The sequence below is a fragment of the Silurus aristotelis genome, assembly GCF_946808225.1.
Source record: "Silurus aristotelis genome assembly, chromosome: 1".
Lineage (NCBI taxonomy): Eukaryota > Metazoa > Chordata > Actinopteri > Siluriformes > Siluridae > Silurus > Silurus aristotelis.
The window spans coordinates 36,418,885-36,443,333 of record NC_139574.1 but is presented as its reverse complement, the minus strand read 5'-3'; the positions used below and the strand labels follow the sequence as shown (position 1 = coordinate 36,443,333).

At 38.2% G+C, this 24,449-nt stretch overlaps 1 protein-coding gene and 1 long non-coding RNA gene across 3 annotated transcripts in view; one reads left to right on the top strand and one right to left on the bottom strand.

The window, feature by feature from the left end:
* The window catches only part of jarid2a (jumonji and AT-rich interaction domain containing 2a), a 64,526-nt gene that overhangs the window by 11,210 nt on the left and 28,867 nt on the right, over positions 1-24,449 (bottom strand). Inside the window, exons 5-15 of one of the 2 annotated variants that reach the window (XM_083536115.1) lie at positions 20,614-20,808; positions 17,099-17,259; positions 15,182-16,232; positions 10,343-10,818; positions 10,133-10,225; positions 9,884-10,002; positions 3,753-3,823; positions 3,402-3,516; positions 981-1,086; positions 712-894; positions 425-555 (exon numbers count right to left, since the gene is read on the bottom strand). In XM_083536115.1, the coding sequence (XP_083392241.1) occupies positions 425-555; positions 712-894; positions 981-1,086; positions 3,402-3,516; positions 3,753-3,823; positions 9,884-10,002; positions 10,133-10,225; positions 10,343-10,818; positions 15,182-16,232; positions 17,099-17,259; positions 20,614-20,808 (2,701 nt within the window). The remainder of the gene's footprint in view (positions 1-424; positions 556-711; positions 895-980; positions 1,087-3,401; positions 3,517-3,752; positions 3,824-9,883; positions 10,003-10,132; positions 10,226-10,342; positions 10,819-15,181; positions 16,233-17,098; positions 17,260-20,613; positions 20,809-24,449) is intronic. The other variant, XM_083536116.1, reaches the window with a different exon arrangement.
* On the top strand, positions 4,665-10,244 carry LOC310725777. Its single transcript, XR_014533501.1, has 3 exons — positions 4,665-5,353; positions 6,520-8,502; positions 9,219-10,244. It is a non-coding gene; the product is annotated as an uncharacterized lncRNA (long non-coding RNA).

The window sequence follows — 24,449 nt, the reverse complement described above, 5'->3', positions numbered from 1 at the left end:
TAATGTACGTCATAGGCTGCAGGGATGATTCACAGAATCTTAAAATGTTAACAGAAAATTGTTTGTATGTCATTTTAAGAAAAGTACATACAACACCAATGTAATAAAGTCTGTCAGGTTTAACCTACAGAAGCAAGTGCAACACCAACACGTCTCCAGAACTGCAGGCAATTGTTCAAGGACTTTTCAACCTATTTCTGTATATAAGTGCACCTGGGACTAGTGATTCATTTTTCAACAAAAAAGGTTTTCACACCAAATGCCAACTTTCTGTAGTTAATTGCTGCTATTTATACTATAATTTTGATGAAAAAAAATAACATTTACTTTTATTATTTATAAAAAGCATCTTTATGTTATATGTTATAAGCATTGCACCCACAAAAGAAAATTCAAAGTTGCCTTGGCAGACCCTTGAACCCACCTGAGATCTACTACGAGCGAGGAAGCTGCATTCAGAAGATGTTTATTCTCCTGTCTGGGTTCAGACATGACGATCTGGCAGAGCAGTTTCTCTGTGGAAAACGGTTCCTCTATACTCCTTCTCTTCAAGTCCTGCAGAAAAGAAAAAAAAAAAAAATCACAAAATGGTGAGACGGAAAATAACAGAACGTCATACACACCCACGATTAAAAAAAGGGGGGGAAACAAGAATAACTTGGCTTACTTGCAATAAGCTGTTCTCTTTTGCTCTTTAAGAGAGACACTCACCTTCGCTGCCTCATAGCCCAACTTCATCCACTCAGCTGTGGCAAAATGCACTGTCTCAGACACACTATAGCCACAACACACCTTGGACACGAAGGTCCCAGGAAAACACACCACGAACTGGCCGCTCTGCTGCACCGTCCGGTGCACCTTCACCCCTTCTCGACGTAGCACCTCTGGAGAGATCTGTGTGAACAAAGTTGCAATCTGATCGTCGAACGGTTCACCGCAAACTTTTTTTCTCTACAGTAAAAATATAACCGCCATCTTACCATAATGTTCTTCTCCAGCATCTCGAGCCCGGGGGTTCCGTTGGCCTGCAGCAGTGTGTGAACTACTTTGTCAAGTTTTGACATCTCATCGGCAGGAATACAGTACCTGCAAAATGCCAAATAAAGATGTACAAAAGTATGGACATCAGCTCTGAGAACACAGTGTCAAATGTTATTCTTTTACATATTTTTTTATTTATCCTCTAAGTCATATTTAAGGCAACTCAGTTTTCAAATTTTTCGATGGGATTCCAAAAGTATTGGAACAGCAGGGCTAATTACTGTGGTAATGCTAAAAACTGTGGACATTTGTGTAAAAAACTAATTGAGAGATGAACAGTCAACAGCTGGTGTTGTTATTCCCAGATTACCTTTGTGATGACTGATTCTTAGTACACCAGTGGTTCTTTATTTTTCAGGTCAATCCAAGTTGTTGCAGTGCCCAATGCTGGTGCAGTGGCTCTGATAGATTATCCTTCTTTTACCAGTTTCAAAATTGTTTTCCTCAGAAACACAAATCTTTGGTCTTCATGTTGGTTTATAGCTTTTAACAACAAATAAACCTTTTACAGATTAAACCCAGGGCTCAAACTGAGAGTACACATTCAGCGCTATTGAGCTTATTGTTTAAACAGTGTGTAACAAGAAACACCTGGCAGTCACAGGTTCCAATATTTCTGTTTACTTAAAAAAAAAAAGAAAGAAAAAGAGTGAAAAAACTAACGGTACCATGCTCAGTTTAAACACATCTAGCTTGTAACTCGGAAATTCTGATTCAATTTTAGCTTGTGAAATCTATCTTAAATGTGATAAGTGTTAAGCTCAAACAAACAAACAAAAAGTTATCCTTGCTGTTCCAATATTTTTGGAGATGACTGGGGATAGTGCATTTCGTGAACACGATTTACACCCAGATGTCAACATTGAGAAAACATTCCACAGCTGTTATTTTGCAACCACATGCCAAGCTTTTTCATTGTATGAACGGGAGAAAAAAATAGACTAAACAAACTTTTATTTAATATTTCTGAAGAGGCATTTAATTGGCAATAAAATCGAGTTTTAGCAGTGGCGGGCGGTCAGGACCAGCAAAGTCTTCTCTGCTGTCCTAAACACTATCAGAAGCACTGACCTACATTTACAACCTAAACTCTGATATTTGTTCCATGTTCCATTCATTTATTTCCAACTGTTTATTCTCTTCATTTCGTAGTGTTTCTCTTGGCGGCACTGCTTCCAGTACGTGAATGTGAATGTTATATTTTTTTTGACCAATCAGATTTCAGCCTCTATGTGCTGCCATGTCAATCTAATCTGCCCAGGGCCTTCAGAATCAGTAGTGCTGGCCTTTTTACCATAGTCTCCTTAAGAAATAGCTCTGTTTCTTTAACCAATCAGATTTTATATTCGCCTCACAGGGCAGCTAGCTGGCCAAAAATAGCGTCAGGATTTTTCTGTCCTCTGATTAGTTGGTCAGAGGGAAACAGTTACAGCAAAGTTCGACTGGCAAAATAATGTGTGTAGCTCTGCACATATTAATAAATATGAGTTAGACTTTTTTACGCCTACTAAGGAAGAGAAATTGATTTGGTCTCAGACATACTTAAAAATAAATTTTAAAGAAAAGCTAGACATCGTGAAGAGGTCGGCCAACCCCGAAGCTAGCTAGCGTATATCTCAGCCCGGGAAAGGGTTTGTTCTCCACTTTCAGACCAGTGAATACGAGCCGTACCACTGGATTACAGCCTCTGAGGAGCAGTGCAAGTTATAAGTCTGCATCTGAGTAGGTTGTATTTTATTTTTTATTTTAATGTTTTTGTCATGTTATTAGACAAATGTTGATTCTGAACTGCTCCAGATGATGTAGGTGCACAGTTGCGGTTGTAGTGTAGAGGTTTAGAGTCTTAGTTTCTTGCTTTAATAAAATGGTATTCACCCTCCACATGTTGTTATATTGCGTTTTTGTATTATATTAATGGTTTCTATAATTGCGACGTGATTAGTGGTGGTAATAAGAAGTGGATTAAGTTGGGTAAGTCTCCACTGAAGGCCCACTGATGTCTAGCAGACCCTTCGGGTGTCGTGTACAACGTATCCATTGACGTTAACATCCACAGGGTAAAAACACCTGTCCAAACTGTTACGTCTGTTGTTTTTTGTTGTTTTTTTTGCAAGCATATCAGAGCACGCCACATAAAATTTGACATTTTCATTAATAATGTTACATTTAATTGTGCATGACCGTTTTTTTTTATTATTTGTAATGAGATAAATTGTACAGTTAGTGTTAAGCAATTAATGTAAATTTAGTGTTAAGCTTGGAAAAAAATAATAATAATTTCAGTGCTCCACTACCCACTGTAAATAAAAAAGATGATGAAACATACGAAGCAAAAAAACATGAGGTCTTTATTTACTTACCAAATGCAATCAGCACCAGTGTGTAGATAATCTATGTATGGAAGGCTGTATTGGTCCCTGGACCAACATGAGGTAGAAAACACCATGCCTATATTCAGCCAGGGGATAGTAACTCCTGTTTACAGACACAAACAACTCAATTATTAGCTTTATAAGATTCTGCTAAAGACCTGCTATAACTGTTAAAACATTGTTTTGTTTTTGTTTTTTACAAAGAAAACACAGCCTTCAAGACAAAAGGATAAAACTAGAATGGGTTTAATGACGATGCTTACTTTACGGAGCACAGTGCTGAATATATTGATTAAACAGATGTGAAAGATGTTTAATTGGAAGGAAAATCAGTCTAACCTGGCACAGCACCAAGGTGACGCAAGATGGATCCTGAGTTATTGGAAAGCACAGTAAGATTCCATCCATGCCTGGCGAAGTGAGATGTGTTAGTGAGTATAAAAAATTACAAAAATAACAGAAACCTTTCCACAAAAGTGTTACGTTTACACCAGGTGATGTAGAACTACAGAGCTGACATATTCAAGTGAGGAATCCTATTAACATACATAACATGCACATTTTAATATCAAGACATTTAATAGTGCTCTATTTTATAATTCATCCACAATTATTAGAACTACAATGTATACAAAATGGTAAAGGTAATGTAAAAACCAACAAATACACCTTGAACGAAATGTTCTGCACTTTTAATGCAGTTTCCTTGTTTAGTGTCTCAATTTAGTTATCCCTTTGCCAAGTATAAATAGCAAGTAACTGGAATCCCCTGTTTGTAGACTAAAAGAGATCCTTGCCCTTTTTCCTATTCCCACAAATTTTCTCACGTGATTTCCGCTAATCTTAATCTTGTAGGTTGGCTCCGTATTCAATTCAATACATTTTTATTCGTATAGTACTTTAAACAATGGACACTGTCTTAAAGCAGCTTTACTGAGATTAGGTGGTTATAAAAGAATGTATAAGTTTGTTTCTTATAATTGTAAGTCTGTCCCTAATGAGCGAGCCAGTGGTGACTGTGGCATGGAAAAACTCCCTGAGATGGCATGAGGAAGAAACAGTGAAAGGAACCAGACTCAAAAAAAAAAAAAAGTTCTGGGTGGCACCAAATGTCCACCATGAAAGACAGCTGCTCTAATATACAACTGTTTTCTCCATGATTGACTGCGCTGATAAAAAAAAAAAGTGGCCTACAAGTTGTATAAAACTGGAGGCATTTAAATGCAAAGGAACCTTAAAGTCTACAAACTCGTGTGTGAACTGTTCAGGATGGCACCCAAATTGTTTGGGACTTGAAACAATATAATGTTACTGATGCGCAAAGCAAACGTGAACATGTATAGAAGTCTATTCATGACCAGACATGGGCAGTAACAAATGTAACCCGTTACTGTAGTTAAGTAAACAACAACTGAACTCTCACACACACTCACACACACACACACACACACACACACACACACACACACACACACACACACACACACACACACACAACTGTTCTGCACAAACCGGACTCAACACACATCATACACTGCGCAGACTCATCATTCAGTACCACTCACACTAATCATTATCACAAAAATGTTTACATGCCGTTTTTGCAGATCTTCCAGGATTACTGCTAATTGTTCTTTCGCACAATATGTTTAATTGCACAATATTGTTTACATTTTTCTGCTACTGTGCACCTTATTTTATTTTGTTAGGATAGGTTTACTGGCAGAGCTATTTTGTGTTTTGTGTATTGTCCTGCACTGTCATTTTGCACTGTTTGCACCAGTTGCACACATGCACTTTATGTGGCGAGGATCTTTCTACTAGTTCTTGGCCCTGTGTTTTTTTCTGTTTCTGTGACTGTTGTTTTATGTTATTGTATGTAGCACCTGGGTTCTGGAGGAACGTTGTTTCATTTCACTATGTACTGCATCAGCTATACAGTGGCGATCAAAATTAGAGAACAATTTATAAACAATTGAACAATTCTAAAAAAATTTCATCTTCACTGCTCAACAGTTGAAGGAGTTTTTAGCAAGACAAGTTGGTCGTTCCAAATTTGTGATTTCAAGAATATTGAATCTTTACAACATCACAAACTCATTCAAGTCCGCCAAGAAGGCTGGTCGTCCACGGAAGACAAATACAAGAGAGGACAGGGAGAGGATCTCAATGGGCAATCGTTTCCACACTGCAGCTGGAATTGCTCACCAGTTTAGCGCTAAACAGGGGAAGGATCTGTCTCGTCATACAGTGTCTCGACGTTTAAGAGCATTTGGACTGAAAGCCCACTCTGCAGTGACCAAACCTCTCATTAGCAGAAATAATCAAAAGGCTAGACTAAGCATGTTGTGTGGACAGAGGAGAACTGGTCCAAAGTTCACTTCAGTGATGAAAGCAAGTTCAATTTATTTGGGTCCGATGGGAAACATTATGTTCGGCAACAAACTGGAGAAAGACTGAACCCAAAGTGTGTAAAGAAGTCAGTGAAAAGTGGATGAGGAAGTGTCATGGTTTGGGGCATGTTTTCTGCAGCAGGAGTTGGGCCTCTTATACAGCTACATGGCAGAGTGAATGCAAATGTTTATCAGAACCTTCTTCAACAACATATGGTTCCTTCCCTGCGTTCATCACCCAATCAGCCCAACGCTACATGTCACACAGCAAAACGGGTAAAGCAGTTCCTTGAAACTGAAAACCCAATAGAGAACCTCCGGAAAATCCTTGGTGACAAAGTTATGGCCAAGAAACCCACTACAGTCACCGAACTGTGGAGGAGACTGGAAGAAGAGTGGACCAAAATCACACCAGAGCAGTGTGAGAGACTAGTGCTGTCCTGTGGCCGCAGATGTGCTGAAGTCATTCAGAGCAGAGGCCTGTATACTTCTTACTAATTGCTGACTGTTGTAACCTTCAGAAAATATTGTTGTAATCTTTTTCCATGCTACAGTCATTGTTGTTCTCTAATTTTGATCAGTGTGTTTTCTGCAAAATAAGGGTAGCATGGAATAGACAGGACAAAAAATCCTTCAACTGTTGAACAGTGAAGATGACATTATTTCAGAATTGTTTAATTGCTTATAAATTGTTCTCTAATTTTGATCGCCAGTGTATATGGTTGAAATGACAATAAAAGCTAAAATACTGAAGTATTTCATCATGATGCACATCCCTTATATACGCTTGTTGTTTGTTCCCTTTAGAAGCAGTAAAGGCCATGTATTGAATAGACTTTAGCAAACAATGCTTCCAATCAGCACTTAAGAGTGCAAATGCTATGCTTTAATGATTCACTTAGTGTTATTGAGGATAAAAGGCTGAAGAAAATTCACCTGGCTGACAAGCAGAATCCCTCAATTGAAAAAGACAAAGGAGGCATATTTGTTTCTTTCTTTCCCCCCTTTAATTTATGCTGTTAGCCTTTATTCTTGATGGTAGCATGTACTCTTGTCCAATGATTTATTCATGAATTATTTATGAATTATTCAGTGGATTGATATTCTAATAAAGGGGCGTTCAATCTTATCTGCAAAGGGGCATTGTGTCCAAACAGGAGCTATGCTTGCCTTGTTTAATCAGTTCATCTCGGTCTTGAATCATCTATCAAGTGTTTTTTTGCTGTTCGATTTTATTGGCCTTATGGATGTGTAGCTAACAGATACAGAAGCTTCTAGTTATGTGGATGATGTGAAATACCACAGATGTGTTGCTGGAACCTTTTTTGGGTTTACCTTAATATGTTGCATTTCAAGCCTTCATTTCATGTATGTAAATATGCTCATGTCAAGCCTCAGTTTTTACCACATCACCTTCACAACTTTGGAGAGAGTTATCTGCTCCATGCAGAAGAAGCACCTAAGGCAATACCTTGAAACAGAAAATGTATGTTTAGGGTCTTTACGGAGCTGTTCGGAATGTCTGTGTAGTAGAGCTGTAGTCTAATTGCAGTGGATTCTACTTACTATTTTTTTGGCAATTAGAAATATCTCTGGAAAAACAAAAACAGTAAGGCTTACTGCTCCATGTATGATGTTTATTGGCTTTTTGTAGTAGTGACAGTACTTCTATTCTCAGTAAAGCCAGTTGGCTTGAAAATAGCACCACTGTGGGAAGGACCCCTGTGTTTGGTGGTGTTCAGCTGTGGAACTGCTAATGAGATCCTGCAAGCTTAGTATCTATTGGTCTGTTGTTAACAAGCCTCAAAGATGTGCCCAGGTTCAAATGGCAGCAGATGCAGATGGGAGCCTGGTGATTCACACCCTGTTGATGTGAATCCTGCAGATCTGAGTTCTTTTCTGTTCTTGTTTGTGCTGTAGCTTAGGATGCACATGTGAGCTCATTACTGAAATTGGTGCACTGTTGACAAGATCAGTCGACATGGATGAATCACTCGAATATTGAGGGTCGAGACAGCTTTAACCTCATTTATTTAGTGGTTTCTGGGTCAGTGCTGTGATCCCGATTTATCTTCAGATCGCTTCAACGGGGAGAACTCTGCTGAAGTGGTTATTAGGTTTAGAGAATGAAATGCAACCCAGTAGATAAAATATGACTCCGGTAAAAGAAAACGTGCTCTCTCTACACTTTCACTTGATTTAAAAAAATATTTAGCCATTAAACGTACTTCGGTATCCAAAGTACTATGATTTATAATGACTGTAATGCGCTATCATCATTTTTTTACAAGACTCCTGCTTAATTATCTGTTTATAAGAAAAGTCTCTGTTAATGTTACACACCAATCTATTAATATAATGATATTAGTTAAACACTGACTAATATCTTTTAAAATTATCATTAAACCAAAACCTTTTTTTTAGCTACTTAAAAAAAAAAAGAAGAATTGTGCAAATAAGCCCAGTTATATTTTTATACAGTCATAAAATAAAAGGACTGATTTCGCAATATGTAGTTGAGTAAAAGGTTAAAGTGAACGTCTCCGTAAATTGATGCACAGTCAACGATATAATACATTAAAGATACATATGAAGCAGCTACCGATGCAAAGCGATACATTTCACCCTATTACGATGCCAAGGGATTCGATTTTAAATTGAGTCAACGCAATACGATATAATAGTAAAAATATGATGCTTGCGATTCAGTAGGGTAATTCGCTTTTATTTCTTTGGTTCAAACAGACAGCAAATCATCAATTTACTTAAGTGCCTTCTAAATTCAAATGCAGCTCTACCTCTGCCATGTTAATCTGTATTCTATGTGACTCTCAGGACACGCCTCGGTTTCCGTAGTGTTGACCGTCATGTTCACGTAGCGGTAGTGGTGCTGAGAGAACGCGCTTGAGAAACAGTTTAGCGAGGAGAAATAAATCTTTATATAAAATATTGATCACAAATTACTATACATTTTATATAGGTATATAAATTTTTTATAAAATAAAATGTTTATGTAACGTGTGTGGTGTTATTCACCAGCTTCACTGTTCTTGGTTTATTGAACATTGGGAGGTAAAACTCATATATTTACTCTTTACACTATCACAACTCCGGGGTACGCTGTTCTTGTTCTCGCTTATTATCTCCAGATCTTATTTAAAGTTCTAGTACATCATTTATAAAACTCCCCACATATAAATACATTCTTTTTTTGCCCATGTTAAAAAATGATGCAATTGCAATACAAATGCTAACTTGTATCTGATGCACACTTTTTAAAATTGATGCATCACATCGTTAACTTTTATGCCAATGCTTCAATGCAATGAATCTTACTATCCCTAATGTAGAGATTGGAAGCTAACACTAGGCTCTACAAGTGTATAGTAATGCCTCGCATGACTGTCCTTAGACCAGAAAAGAAAGAAATGAGAGAGGAAATGAGACATCCACCAGTTCAGGAAAAAACGAACACATATAAAGAACATAATTTTTATCACTATATTATCTGTGCAAAGCTGCTTTGAGACATTTTTTATTGTTAAAAGCGCTATACAAATAAAAATTGAAGGAAACTGCTCTGGAAATTGTTCACGTAATCAAAGAATTAAGGTTCCATACAGTGTATGGCCAAAAGTAAGTGGATACCTAACTATGTGCTTGATATGCAATACATGGGCTTGTTAACTAATAAATTTCGGATGTAGTGCAAATTTGCTGTTATAACAACCTACAATATACTGTAGGGTGCAAGAGGTCTGGGGTGCAACCACAATTACAATGCACCCCATAAGTGTTCAGTGGAGTTGAGGTCATGGCTCTGTGCAAGCCAATTGGGTATTACCATTACAATCCTGGCATTCTGGACCTTGCTTTGAGTCATGATTATGCTAAAACAGGTTTAAACAGCTTCGATCCGGTCAAGGAAAACTGAATTCTACAGCTTACAAATGCATTCTGCACAATTATGTGCATCTGGCATCAGTTTAAGAATGGCCCAAACTGATTATTTGGTACTTACAAAATTTTGGTACTTTAAAGTGTGTAAACTATTTCATACTTGACACAGGTTCTTACTTTGAAAATGGCTCAGATTTGCTCACAGGAAATCCACTCCCATGAGTCTTTGTATCCACTCGCCCACAGTGCACTGCAACATGGCATTCTTTCTCTTCTACAAGTCTCCAGTACTCTTGCTAGAGGAAGGCAGAATTTTAAAGACAGATTTAAAAAATGGAAACTTTGGCAAACTTTGGTGAATCTGCTGGGTCAAGACCTTTTACTTAGCAACCACGTCATATCACATTTAGGTTGAAAATGACATACCTCTACTTCAGATGTGTCTGGGTCCTGGCTGAAGCACATATTCATGGTATTCCTGGCTGCCCGGTAGAAACTTGTGAGAGAAAACGATTTTCCCTGCAAAAAAATAAATAAATGCCTTGTAGAGTTGCAGCTTAACTGACTGAAAGCACAACACGTTACATTCAATTTAAACCCATAAACAAACAAAAAACGAAAAAGCAGAGTCAGCACCTTGTATATGCATTTGTGCATTTCAGTCAGTGTGCCCCCTTCCTCTTTTCGCTCCAGTCGTCCCTGGCGGCCATTCCGGCCCATTGGGTCGAGCTCTCGGAGGCGTTCTCGCACCCCACTCCGGTGGAGAGCACCATTCACCAGGCCGTTCTTGGGTTCGCAGCGTGGTAGGAGTAGTGCAGCATGTTGCATTACGTCTGCTTGTCCCTCCAAGGGCCCGTTTCTCCTCTCCAGGCTATCTTTCTCAGACATCACATCCTTCTCTAGCTGAGCCCGCTGTGCTAGAGACAATGAGTCATAAGAAAGCAGGTATTGGCAGTAGGCTTCCTGCAGCTTGGCGAGCCGGTCCTGTGCAGAGCGTGGGATGCCCAGCAGGTCGGCGAGACGGCCCCAGGTCTTTAGGTCTGTCACCTGCTGCATGCCACCCATGTCATTCAAGAGCTGAAAGAACCGGGCTAAGTCCAATTCACAACCACCTGTTAAAGAAAGAGAAAAGGGGGATGATTCTATCTATGCTTCAAACACTGACTCATTGGTCTATTTAAATGTAAACCAATACTAAAAATACCCTTTACCAATATAGGGATAAAAATGCCTGGCCTATCCTTAAAACAAAATCATCTGCCAAACAACAAGATTATAAACACCATGTTCACAAAAACTCCATATTAAATTGGTGTAACGATCTGCAGATATCAGACTTTTAAATAACCAATTAAGACAATGGTATAAAAGGTAAAATTGCCACTCTATGCTGAAGACCTTAAAATTAATGATTCTAAATATTAACAGTGATCACAAGGAAACCTCATTCAGACAATGCTAAAAAGAAAAAACACCACTAAACCAACAAACAAACCAAACAAGCAACCTTCACAAAGATATAGTCTTTTTACCAAACAAATAATTTGCAATGAAGACCAGAGGATGATTCAATGGAGGAAATTGACCATACCATGTAATTGACCAGCTATGTTAGGAATTTGACCGGTAACTATTTTCAGTCATGCTATTTCCTAGACCTGTCACATCTAAACCTCCACCCAACAGACAAATAAAATAGTTTTCCAAGCTATAAGTAACTCACACAGAGAAAGACCAGGTACAAGAATAAATGACTAAAATAATAATGATTGATGAACCTTTAAAATGTTAAACTTTGCAAGGAATTTGAAAGTGGTCTGCTCAGTACTCTTTATCCCCTGTTATGGATTTCTGAGCTTTATGTCCCTGATCAAAAAAGCCATCCTTAAACGCCTGGTTTAAAAATTAGGGCTTAAATAAACACACTGTGGCTCAGGGATCATACCTTATATAAATCAATGCTGGAGATGTGCATTACACATACTGCGGTCAATAAAGCTTGGAATTATATGTTGAACATGAAGATGGATATGGACAACAGAAGAGAACAATATTTGTAAGAATATTTTGGTTAGATTACTTATAAATAGAATTTTGCAAAAGGCACTTAAGTTTCTCATTTGATACAAAACAATGTTTAAAAATTGGGTCTTCTATTTATCACTGAATTTGATTTTGGTCATAGAAGCACTTAAGGTTAGCAAGTTTATTAAAAGGAAAGATTCTTATTGGACCCCAAACAAATCCATTCTGATCTAATCCCAATGACATCGTCAGGGGTGATGCCAGTGAACTACTAGTGTTCTGTATTGTTTAAAGACTATAATCACACTCTTGATGTCACCCAAATGAGGATGGGTTCCCCTTTTGAGTCTGGTTCCTCTCAAGGTTTCTTCCTAATAACATCTAAGGGACTTTTTTCTTCCAACAGTCACTATGGCTGCTTATTAGGAATAAATACACAGTGTTTACCTTAACTGTTAAATTCTGTAAAACTGCTTTGAGACAATGTTCATGGTAAAAAATGCTATAGAAATAAACTTAACTTGACAAAGCAAAAAATACCAATAATTAAAGTGGTTAAGACTCATGGAGAAAAAAAAAAAAAAAAAAAAAAAAAAAAAAAAAAAAACGAGCACCTAAAACCAATCATGTACCAAAGATAAATGCCACCCCCTGCTGTCCCAAACCAGAGGAAAAAAAGGGAAAAAGGAACACGTACAAATGATAAGCACGTGTCATTAATCACTACTGTAATCAATATCTGTTTTATAGAGAGCACAGGAAAGCGTGAGATGAAAACTAGATTAGTATTGTCAAATAAAATGAATGGCTATGTTACTATAGAAATGGCTGCTTAAAGACTTTTTTACACTTTGAAACAATATTGTGGTTTAGGGGAAGTGCATTTAAATACATACATTAGGAACTCATTTGTGATAATGAGTAAAAAATTTTACAGCCTATTTTGTTTGATTCGAATAAGCAATTCAATGCATTTTTATTTGTTTAGCGCTTTTAACAATGAACATTGTCTCAAAGCAGCTTTACACAGATAATGTGGTGATTAAAAGTGAATATGTTCTTTATAAGTAAGTTTGTCCCTGATGAGTGAGCCGGTGGCGACTGTGGCAAGGAAAAACTCCCAGAGATGGCATAATGAAGAAACCTTGAGAGGAACCAGACTCAAGAGGGAACCCATCCTTATCTGGGTTGCACCGAATGTCCATTTATAGCAAAAAAAGTCTAAGTTAAGCAGGTGTCTGAACCAAAAACAAACAGAGCGGATTCAATTTATTTCTTCGTCGTTATGAGTAGTCGCTGTAGGTCCCATTGTGGACCTTTGTGTGCACCGTCTACGCTGTAAATGTGGGTCATGTTGGAGTGGCACTGAGAGGCTGCCAGGTGGTTTTGTAAAGCTGAATGTTCTCAACTGACTACAGGTGGCCAGATTGAGTGAGCACACTGGCCTTGACTCCCGGAGTGTCTGGATCTGGTGTGGTCTATTCAAACAAGGCCAGCGATCAGCTAAGGAAGAGAACTCATTTATACAGAACCCACAAGGTTGTGCTGCAATAATAAGAAAGCAAGCAAGAAATATAGGTCATATTCATGAGAACAGGAAGCCAGAATGACACTGTTTATGCAACATATTCATACAGATGGTTGATGTCGGAGAGACAAAACACCCTTTTCAGTACAACTATGCTTTAAAAATAAGTGTTTAAGCTGGTTTTATATCATGGCCTATTCAGTACATCTACAAAGAATTTGTCAATGATATAAACGCGAAAGGAATGTAAAGTGCAGTTTGTTTAGTCGAGTATGATCAAAGCTAGAGTCCAATCAAGTGTGTAAACTGGACATCAAAACCCATGAGCCTTTGCGAAAAAATTGTTTAAAGCCACTCCTTGTGTTTCAGTGTTTGACCGGCACGCTTGTCGACTTTTTTTTTTCCATTACCTCTTGGCAGAGTTTCTGCCATTATCTTAAGGGCCTTTTAAATCTTTATCACAGCTCAAGTGAAGTTTTTTTAAATGAGCCCTTGACAGGCTAATAGATCGAGTCCACATAACTCTATACATAAGAAACAGAGATTGCTTAAGAGACATTGTAACCAGAAGCAATTTCCTTGGCACAACAACAAAATATCTGTTTATATGTATAAATAAAATTAGTTTCACATGCATGATTTATATTACCCTGCTCAGCTGATATATACACAGTACGATGGCACGTGTACAAATGGCCAACAAACCGATGTTATGCTTGCTATCGATGAATCAATCGCCTTTTTATTCCCTGCAAAATTCCCTTTAAGTCTTCATGAGCAGGACAGCAGTGAAATGCAGCACCTGCTTGGATGGGTTTTGTCAGTCTGTGTAAAACCCATCACATTATCAAGTTTTGATATATTACATGATCCACAGCTCAGACCACAGACAATCTGCCAGCGAGGTTTTAATTACAAACTAAAATGACTATGTTTATGTCTGGTTCATTATGGCAAACTACTGTTCCACTGCCTGATAAAGACTGAAATAAAGAGGACTGTGTTGGTTAAACTGGCCTCCTGCCCAATGTTAAGTTCACAGGAAGGAGTCCCAGGCCAGATCCAACACAGATTTTTCACATTGGTTTGGTGAAATCTGTTAATGGAATCTGTTAAAGTCAGCTTTTGTCACACTATTAATATAACCAATTTTGGTCAAACCACCACCTAAATGTCAAAATATGACAGACTGCATACCTGCACAGGCCGAGGTGGAAAGTAACAAACTACATTTACTTGCGTTACTGTAATTTAGTAGTTTGTTGTGTACTTCTATTTTTAAATGTATTTTTTTAAATGTCATTTTACTCAAGTATGTTTTTGTTTAAGTATTGTACTTAACTACAATTAACTAAATCATATCCGTTACCGAGTATAAAATGACATAAATAAAAAAAAATGCAAGGGGAAAAAACTGCCCTCTGAAAACTACAAACAAACACACTAAACTCATAAGAAAGAAAGATGGAGACGGACAAAACAAAAGGCCAATTACAAAGACCCAGTTAAATCTGCATTTTTCAATTTGTCTCATTATCATAAAGAGCTTCTGTTTCATAAAGAGTTTCATCACTTTCATAAAGTGTTTCTGTTGTTTTATTATTGCATTTTAACTTGTTTAACTTTGCCTTATATCCCCTTGTACTTTTTGAACCACACTAGACTCCATCACCTCTCTCTATTCTTACTCTAAATACATTTAAATTTTAAATTTTTCTTTTACTTGAGTACATTTTTAGACCCTTAACTTTACTAGTTTCCTTACTTTACTTAAGTGAGTCAAATTTGATTGAAGTAATAGTACTTTTGCTTGAGCAGAAATTTGTATTACTCTTTCCACCTCTGTGAACAAGTTTATGTAAATGAGTAATGACTATGTATTAAAGCGAGATTAAAAAAATTATTTCATTCTGCTTCCATACCAATTAATGGTGGCTTCTCTATGTTGATGCCTTGAGCACGCAGGTGTTTCTTGATGCAGGCAAGCCGCTGCACGTTAGGGCCCCAGCGTCGGCCCAGCTTGTGTACATGTTGCACGTGTGACACAAAACGCATCTCCTCTTTCAGCTTGCACTCGGGCTGCCACCCGGTTGGTGGAACCACCCGGAAGAGTCCGACGGGCCCGGCTTGCTCACGTACCAGTTCCACATACGCCAGAGGGTCGTGGAATTCTCGTGGGCTTGGACGGAACACTGGAACCTCGGCCATCTCCGCTATGTTGATACACTTGCCCCGCTCTTTGACCTGAGCAACTTTGGGCTCTGCTGGTTTAAGAGATTTGGCTATGTTAAGTGAATCACCAGGGTCAGTAGGATTGTTTGTTTTGAATGGCTCGCTGGGTCTCAGAGGCTTGGCTGGTTTGGCAATTGTGGCTGGTTTCAGGACGTCCCTGTGGTGATTATGAACTGAGGTAGCGGAGCTGCTCTTGCCCCGAGATGTGGCTTTACACTGCGTCCGTTTGACAAGCGGTAACTTCCCAGCAGCGGCTCTTTTGGGTCTCTGGGATCCCGTCACTCGCAGTTGCATTGTTCCTGTATGCAAGGTCTTCTGAGCTGCTCTCCTGCTCCGTGTATCCAGAGGAATGACCTGCACCTTGACCCTTTTGACCTCCACTTCAGTCCCTGCTTGGTTCGGTTTAACCACCGCCATCTCCAGCTGCCTCTTCGATTGTCGCAGTCCACTGCGTCTGACTGTGGATGACGGTGGCAACTGTTTTTGTGTCCTGCTGCGACCAGCTTGAGCTTTTCCTGAGTTATTGTGCTGAAGGTGTGTGTTGGTGTGTTGTGAGCTCAAGTGCCGCCTCTGGGCACTTAGCTCTAGCTTTGCCTCTTTCAACAGTCTGGCTTTGGTGTAGGTCACATGGCCCTTGGGGTATTTCACAGATTTGGTCAGGGGAAGCGGAAGCAAATCTTCCTTCCTAGCCTTCCGACTGTTAGCTGAAGCGGCTCGCTGGGGTCGGCTCATTTTATGGGGCTGGTAGGGAAAAAAAAAAAAAGAAAAAGTGCAAGGATGCTGAGTGTGTCATTTGTAAAGTAGTTAAATGATTTTTGGTTCCGTCTACAAATCGTTATTAACATGTCAATAGATTCACAGGTTGACATTCAAATAAAGTTGCTTATTTGAAAAAGAAAGGGGAAAAGCCACATTTCCCCACTAGAGGGCTTACTAAAGGCCTCGCTGCCCCTCTTTCAGAAGTGTGTGCACATCTACTGTGATTGTTCAGCCTGCAAACGTGCGAGTGGTGGGGGGAGGGGAAGAGACCATGTCGCCCAAACCTTGCCATCCACTAGCACATTCATTACCCACACAACATGTCAAAGTAGTTTATGACACTCAACAGCGAACACTGTGCTTTTGTTTAGCTTTTATCTAGCATGACTAGCTCCAGTGCACTAAATGTGTGTGAGGGGAGGGAGGGGGAAGAAGAGGGTTAAGAGAAAGAGAGACAGACACAGAGAGAGAGAGAGAGAGAGAGAGAGAGAGAGAGAGAGAGAGAGAGAGAGAGAGGAGGGGGATTAGGCAGTGCCATGATGACATCATTTGTTGCTATAGGCCTGCTACAGGCTGTTACTGTAAAAGGTACAGTTTCCAGAACTACAAATGCTTATGTTTATGCATTTTTTTTAATGGCAACACAAAATGTCTTTTTGTCTATTTCACACATGTGGTATATGTGATTTATGGCACTCTCCTTCCATTTCCTTCATTCCTCATGCCCTGTTGCAAGTGAGAAATGTCTACAAATGTAATTATTATTTTTTTTATCAAAAAGACATATCTCTTTCCGTCTGTACAACATGTATAACGCCCCATTATTAATCCATTTTAGACAACATTACCTGCTGTTTGTGTTCCAGTGCAGGTTTGCTGGGTCGGAGATTGTGTGTGCTTGAAGCCCTGCTTGTTTCTGAACCTCTCTCCCTTCCTTGGGCTCCGTCTTTCCCCCTGACCCTCAGGCTTCTCTCACGTTCCCCACTTGGCCGGGAATGCCCATTGAACACTGATGCACAGGCAGAGAGACAACATGTCAGGAGGAAGAGGCTTTTTTTTTTTTTTTTTTTTTGGCAAAGAGCATTTTTAACAGTTAAAAAAAGAAAAAGGGATTGAGATTTATTGAAGCTCAATAAAGATGTATTATGCAGATAAGCTAATTAACAAGGTTCAGCTATTTATTTGAATAGATTACTGTCAGGCAGATGGACGAAGACAGGTAAACAGGCAAACTGACAAAAAGCCAGACAAAGAAAACAGATAGGGAGACAGACAGACAATAAGGCAGACTAACAGATAGACAGTGTGACAGACAGACAAAAAGGCAGACAGAGAGACAGACTACTGGACAGACAGTCAGGTGGCAGGCAGTAAGGCAGACTAACAGGTAGACAATAAGGTAAACAGACAGACAGTCTGTAAAGCAGACTAAGAGACAGGCAGTCAGGTAGACAAACAGGCAGTCGGTCAAGCAGACTAACAGACAGACAAATAGAGAGGCAGACAGACAGACTAAGAGGCAAGCTATCAGACAGACAGACAAATATAGAAGCAGGCAAAGAGACAGATAGACAGTTTGTCAGACAGACAGACAGGCCAAGTAAAAGACACACAGACAGTGTAACAGACACTAGTACCGAAGCCATAAAACAACCCACAGAGCACAACAGAAAAAACGAACAAAACTCAGTTACAATATAGATGAATAGAACAGACTCTAAACTAGAATTAAATATACATATTACAGATATAAAATATCTTATGTTGGTAGACAACTGAGCAACCGTTGTATAGTCTCAGTTTGCAAACACATCAGAGTGCAACATACATATGCAAGTCCACAAAATTCTTCAGGGTTTAAAAGAAAAATTGCGTTTTTCTTTTAAAAAGATTCTCTCAAGACTGAATAATTTCAAGTACCACCACATCTCCAAACCCAACTTTTGAACACGGCAAGCTCTTTTTCTCATTCTGATTGTGTACTGAATTAGAGCAAAACTACATACACTTAAATCTGTATTTTATAATGACAACATATGCTCTGCACATCCATCCTGGTGCTCTATGCATTTTTTCAGCCAAACCGTATAACATTTTTGCAAGAGATTAAGTTATTTACAAGACATATTTTAGCAGCATAATCCCACTGGTTCCTGATTTTACATCATATACATTAACACAGTTAAAAATATTTTTCTTTCTTTATATGAGTTATATATGAGCTGAAATTGTGACAATACTACCGAAAATCACCAGGTTTGGAGTTTGGAGAAGAATCGGTGTGTTATGCTAGCTAACTTATGTAAAAAGAAAAAAAAAATGATTTCAATAGCTTTAATTGTAAGGCATATTTTTTTACACAATTAGCTAAAAATATTAAAATGCAAATCAGAATGCTGAAATCGAACTTGTTCTCTGTACTAGCAGTTAGCCAGACAGCTAGTAGTGTGGATGAGGGCAAACAAGATGTTGTAAATTCCTTATGTTTCAAAGTAACAAATTAAAATAAAATCAATAATTAAGTATCATTATTAAATATGTAGCATAATTATTCATCAGGATTCTACTTTCCACTTTTAGTATTTTCGGTACATCAACCTCATTTATACACATTTTTGCTGATCTTAAAAATGATCGTGCTAAAATATTAACACAAACACTGACATGCTTTTGGGTTTCACTTTTCTGATTAAAAGCTGCTTTTAACCTTCTCTTGGGACCAACGTTTCACTGACACTGGCTGCTTTTCAGCCAACAATGCACATAAAAAGTCATATCTGGATCAGTAGCTTACTGCAAAGAAACAAAAAAACCCACAAAAAAAAACACTAAAGAAAGCGGCTGCCATTTCTTTATGGAGCACTGCGGCACTAAACTGTCAATTTCATTATGTTTCAAACAGAGCTGCCTTTCGGAGCCTTTCAGTTTCACATGCAGGTACATGCAGTGCGGCAATGACGAGAGGAACACACTCTGTCCAGCCCGGGATAAAAAAGAGGTCCTGTCTCGGAACGAATATAAAGTAGCCTGAAAGGGAAAAAAAAAAAAAGAATGCAGCTATGAGAATGAAATGCAATCCTGTGCTGTAGAGGATGGGTGTAATGCAAGCGGTCGGATCCATGCGAGATTAAAGTGTCCGTGTGAATGTGTGTGTGTGCAGCTCGTTTGACATGTACAGTGTGTGGAGGAGAATCAGGTGACCACCGTGTCGGATTACAAGGCTGATTGTGCTGAGTGGGGAACGGAGTTCATGTGGGAGACCGAACGAGGCACATACAACATGGAGTGAAACAAACTCTAGACTGTATATTCATTTTTTACACTTAATTAGTAAATATTCATCACTCTACATTTCCGTGAACTCTGTGCTGAAGGATGAAACATCTAAATCATGTGACTCCTTAACTCCTAAAAAGAAAATAATTGAGCATGTAATATATTAGGATGTTTTCAAATACAGTAGCATTAAATGTTTCTTGTTTAACCTGTTCCAGCATGACAATGGTTTGGAGTGGAAGATCCGCCAAAAGCCCTGCCAATTCTACTGAACACCTTTGAGATGAATGTGAATGCCGATTGCACCCCAGGCACCCCCCCCCCCCACCTCACCGACATCAGTACCTGACGTTACTAACACCCTTGTGGCTGAATGAGAACAAACCTCTACAAGCACACTCCATAATCTCGTGGAACATCTTCCCTGAAGAATGGATGTTGTTATAAGAGCAAATGGAGACTAAATGAGGAATAGGATGCTCGAAAAGCACATACCACTTATGCTTAGGTGTCCACAAACTGTCTATATAGTGTACATCAGAGAATCAGGGCTCTGGGAACAGTGTTCCAAAAACACACATAGATTATATATTATTTGTCCAAGTTACAGTAATGTGTTATTTCTCAGCTATTGCTGTCTGATTTAAAATGATTTCAGACTCTCATATTAGATATAAAGCACTTTACAGCCTCTAAAGACTACAATTACTTTTTTTCTTTATTGTTTTATATAGTCTATTTTATAATGTCACATATGACGGTGATATTCCCAGGCCTTTGCATCTGCATGCTTATATGCAGTAAATGTTTCAGTAAATGTGAATTTCCCTGTGCTACACCTCTAGAAAATGAAGGAAATCTGACAGAGTGTTGTGTATAGACACACATCATTAACTGCACAGTGAGAGTGTCATAACTCACCTGCCCAAAGCTGTAACATAGAAAACAAATGTCTGCTCTGTGTATTGCGACTATGTAATAATGTTTCTTTGTGCTCTGATGGTTTTGCATACAAGAAAAAAACAAAAAAAAAACAACAGCATGCATTATCAAAAAGAAATAAAGTATAGAAGAGTTCAACAGGTACCATTTCCATTTCCAACGACTCTGCTTAGGGCTTTACTCTTGCGTGGAGTGACCTGACAGGAAGCGGTGATGTTACTAACAGACGGTTTCTTTCGCTCATTCTCCTCTTCTTCTTTTTCTTCTTCCTCCTCCTCAGTGTCTTCATGATCATGTGCACTCCCAAAGTATTTCATGTTACTGGGCAATGCAGCAGAACCTGGACCAGAAGAAAAAAAAAAAAAAAAGAGGAAGCACACAATTTGTAAAGCAAGCATTTGTGGTCCAAAAAGGCAGAAAGAGATGACAGATTACTTTTGGGGTTTAAAAAAAACCCACATTTCATTATTTATAAATAAGTATTAATTTGCCTTCAAAACCTTAAACTAAAATAAAATAAAAAATCTGGTAATGAATGCATTTCAGTGCACTGTGCGGCTGTGATTACCATTCAAGTGCAACTGATGCAGTGCCATAACGTGTGCATTAACGTGACCAAGAGCACAGAAGAGTTCACTTTGAAGATGTAGGTTTTCTAATGAACTTATTAAATCCCTACGTTCAATGCACACGGTATTATCACTCAATACCGCTACTACTGCACTGATGTGTGTTCCACTCGAAAAAAAGATGATCTGCATTTTCTCACCCTGAGATTAAAAACCACATCACACTTCAACCACATTTGTTCACTGATACTTAAATTATATATATTTTATATATTTATATAAAAATATAAAATAAATAAGCAACTTAAGAAAAGAATGAGGACTGTTCAACCAGTCAGTTAGAGTTACATGATAGCTACATTAGCTAGACTAGCGTTCACTCACAAGCTAATGTAGCTAGCACTCTCCAGCTTAGATTTAAATGAAACATATATATATATATATATATATATATATATATATATATATATATATATATATATATATATATATATATATATATATATATATATGTTTCATTTAAATCTAAGCTGGAGAGTGCTAGCTACATTAGCTTGTAAATGAACGCTAGTCTAGCTAATGTAGCTATCATGTAACTCTTAACTGACTGGTTGCTGCACAGAGTTTGCTGGAGCTTGAAGTAATGTTGTTTCATAGCACTGTGTACTGCACTACTACTTGCTAATCCAGCTATCTTAATTTCACTCTCCACCTTAGATTTCGATTGGAACAGTATTCATTATTATATGGAAACGTGCATTTAACCTAATAACTCACGACAAAATGGCAAAGCCATTAGACTTGAGATTTTTTTTTTTGCTAGTGTTTCCTCTGCTCTATGTTAGGTTTTACTCAGCTTTCACTGCCAGAAACTATCCCTTTGGTTGAATTCAAGCAGCTAATGTAGATAAACAATTCAATGCACTTTATTTTATAGTGTATAAGTTTAGTGCCTATAAGTTTGTCCCTAATGAGCAAGACGGTGGTGGCCAAGAAAAAACTCCCTGAGATGGCATGAGGAAGAAACCTTGAGGGAAACCAGACTCAAAAAGAAACCGATTTTTCATCTTGGTGGCACCGAATGTTTATTCATAAACAGCCTTGTAGGCAGTGTATAAAGCTTGCAGCAAGTTACTGTGAGAAAGTGTTTTCAACCCTGTTCAAATAAATGTGTTTTTTTCCATATACATATTTATCAGAACAAAACTGCAACATTTGTTTCATCAGTTGTTTGGTTCAGTTTCACACTACACTGGCAGAAGGGCATTCAAATCTTCTTTATTACACCTATCCTTAGCCAAAGATACATTTTCTGAAATGTAGATAATAAAATAAAATAAAATATAATTAAATAACAAATATAGGACTAGTTTGGTTATTGAGTCCAGAAGTTTAGTTACTCTTTTTTGTTCATCAATTCAAATCTCCAGAACATGTTCCATTTCTGCACTGCTTCCTTTCTTAAGAAGTTCAGATTAGTAAAAAAAAAATCTTCACATAGCACAACATACATGTCATGTTTGATTCACTTCCTGCATTTGGTTCAGTAAAAGTGGATACATTTTTTCTTTGTACTTTCTTTATTCTTGTTTTTTTTTTTTTTACCCTTGAAAAGTAAAAACGTTGTTTTATTTCACTGTGTAGTGCGTCAGAAATATATGGTTAAAATGACAATAAAAGCTTGACTTTCCCTTAAATATTGAGTTAGCACATTCCAAACCTTTCACAGGTTTGGGAACCTTTCACGAGGTTAAGCCATACTTGATGACCACTACACACTAGAAACAGTACAGAAGCACTCTGAAATGTACATGCGTACAATGTTGCTGCTGTTGTTTCCGTCTGGGGAAAAAAAAAGTTCCCACAATTTCACCCATTTTGTAGTGGACATATGTGACATGCCCAAAGTTCTTTTTCAAGTGTAAGTAAGTGGTGCTCTGTTGTTAGCTGATCATGGGTGCCATGAACCATCCCTCAGCTCTGTTTTTCAGTTTGCTTGCCTTTTCTATCGTGACCCCAGGGCCAGATTATGGCAAAGAAAGTTTAACAGTGGAAACAGAAACATGGCGTCAGTCTCTCTTCAGCCATGCTGCTCCTAATCCTCAATGAAGGCTCTGGAGCTCATAATCGAGTGGCTGTTCTGAAGCGCTACACATGCCCTCAATAGCCATTTATGTGAGGGAGGTCACCGAGTGCATGTATAGCTGTGAGCTATAGCATGTGATTACGAGTGTACACACATGGAATGAAAGCTATTCTGATAAAAGTGGGAAAGAAATTGGATGCAAGACAGACCAACACCAAGTGCCCTCAATTCAACCTGTCTTCCACATATCCAGAAATGTAAAATATATAGCAAGGTATACAGATTTGGACTTTACTGGTTGAAGAACTTCAACTTGCTTTTCACATGTACTCCCCCACGTGCCTGGCTGCTTTGGGATACACTGCAGTTTGTCTTTGTTTCTAGAAAGTCATTCAAATTCATTTGAAAAACACATTTGGCAGATTCTCAGATTTATAGGATTCGACTGCTGGTTTTGTGCAGTTTTGTTTGCAGTGCAGAAGTCTCCGCTTTACTGGAAAAAAAGAGGAAATGCTGTCAGCTGTCTTAGCTCTCAGTAATGTTCAGACCCTGTGCTTATTTTGATCAATCTTTAAAACTGCAGGCAAAATCCAAGCTCCAAGATTCTGCTCTGAAATTTTTCCCCATCATAAACAAATTGTAAAAAAAGAAAAAGAAAAGAAAAGAAAAAAAGAACACCTATGCAAGTCTTAATCCTGTTTACACTCCTCATTTACCAAATCAGAAAGCAATTTGCTGGGATGTGATTATCAAAGGACCAGAAAACACAATGGCAGATGCTCATGTCCGCTGTAACTACTTTATATGTTTGTATGCGCAAGTGTGTGTTCGAGTGGGTGTGTGTGTGAAGCAGTGTGTGATTATTTTAGTAATCGAGTATTCTAACGATTGTTCCACTGAGTATTCGGATAGAAGTAGTTTTTCTTTATTGAAGAGCAATTCTAAATACGCAAGAGAAAATAAGACAAGTCTCTTAAAATAAACAAGTCATTTTTTTCTTTTTTTATTGTACATTTTTATTGCCGAAATCGCATACAACATCTGTGAAAACTAAACCTATTTAATGCATTTAATACCCATATTACACCAAAACGATAAACTCATAAATAATATAAAAATCTATTTCCAAGGAGTTTAAAACCCGTCTCTGCTTTCTGTCCGTTCCTCCCTTTTTAATTCTGCAGCGTCTCCTGTGTCGTATGAAAGCCTTTATTCTCCCAAAAAAAAAAAAAAAAAAGAGGTTTGCCTAATCGCGACTTGATTTCTCGCAATTGCAACTTTATTTCTCATAATTCCGACTTACTCCACCGGTAACCATGTTGTGTA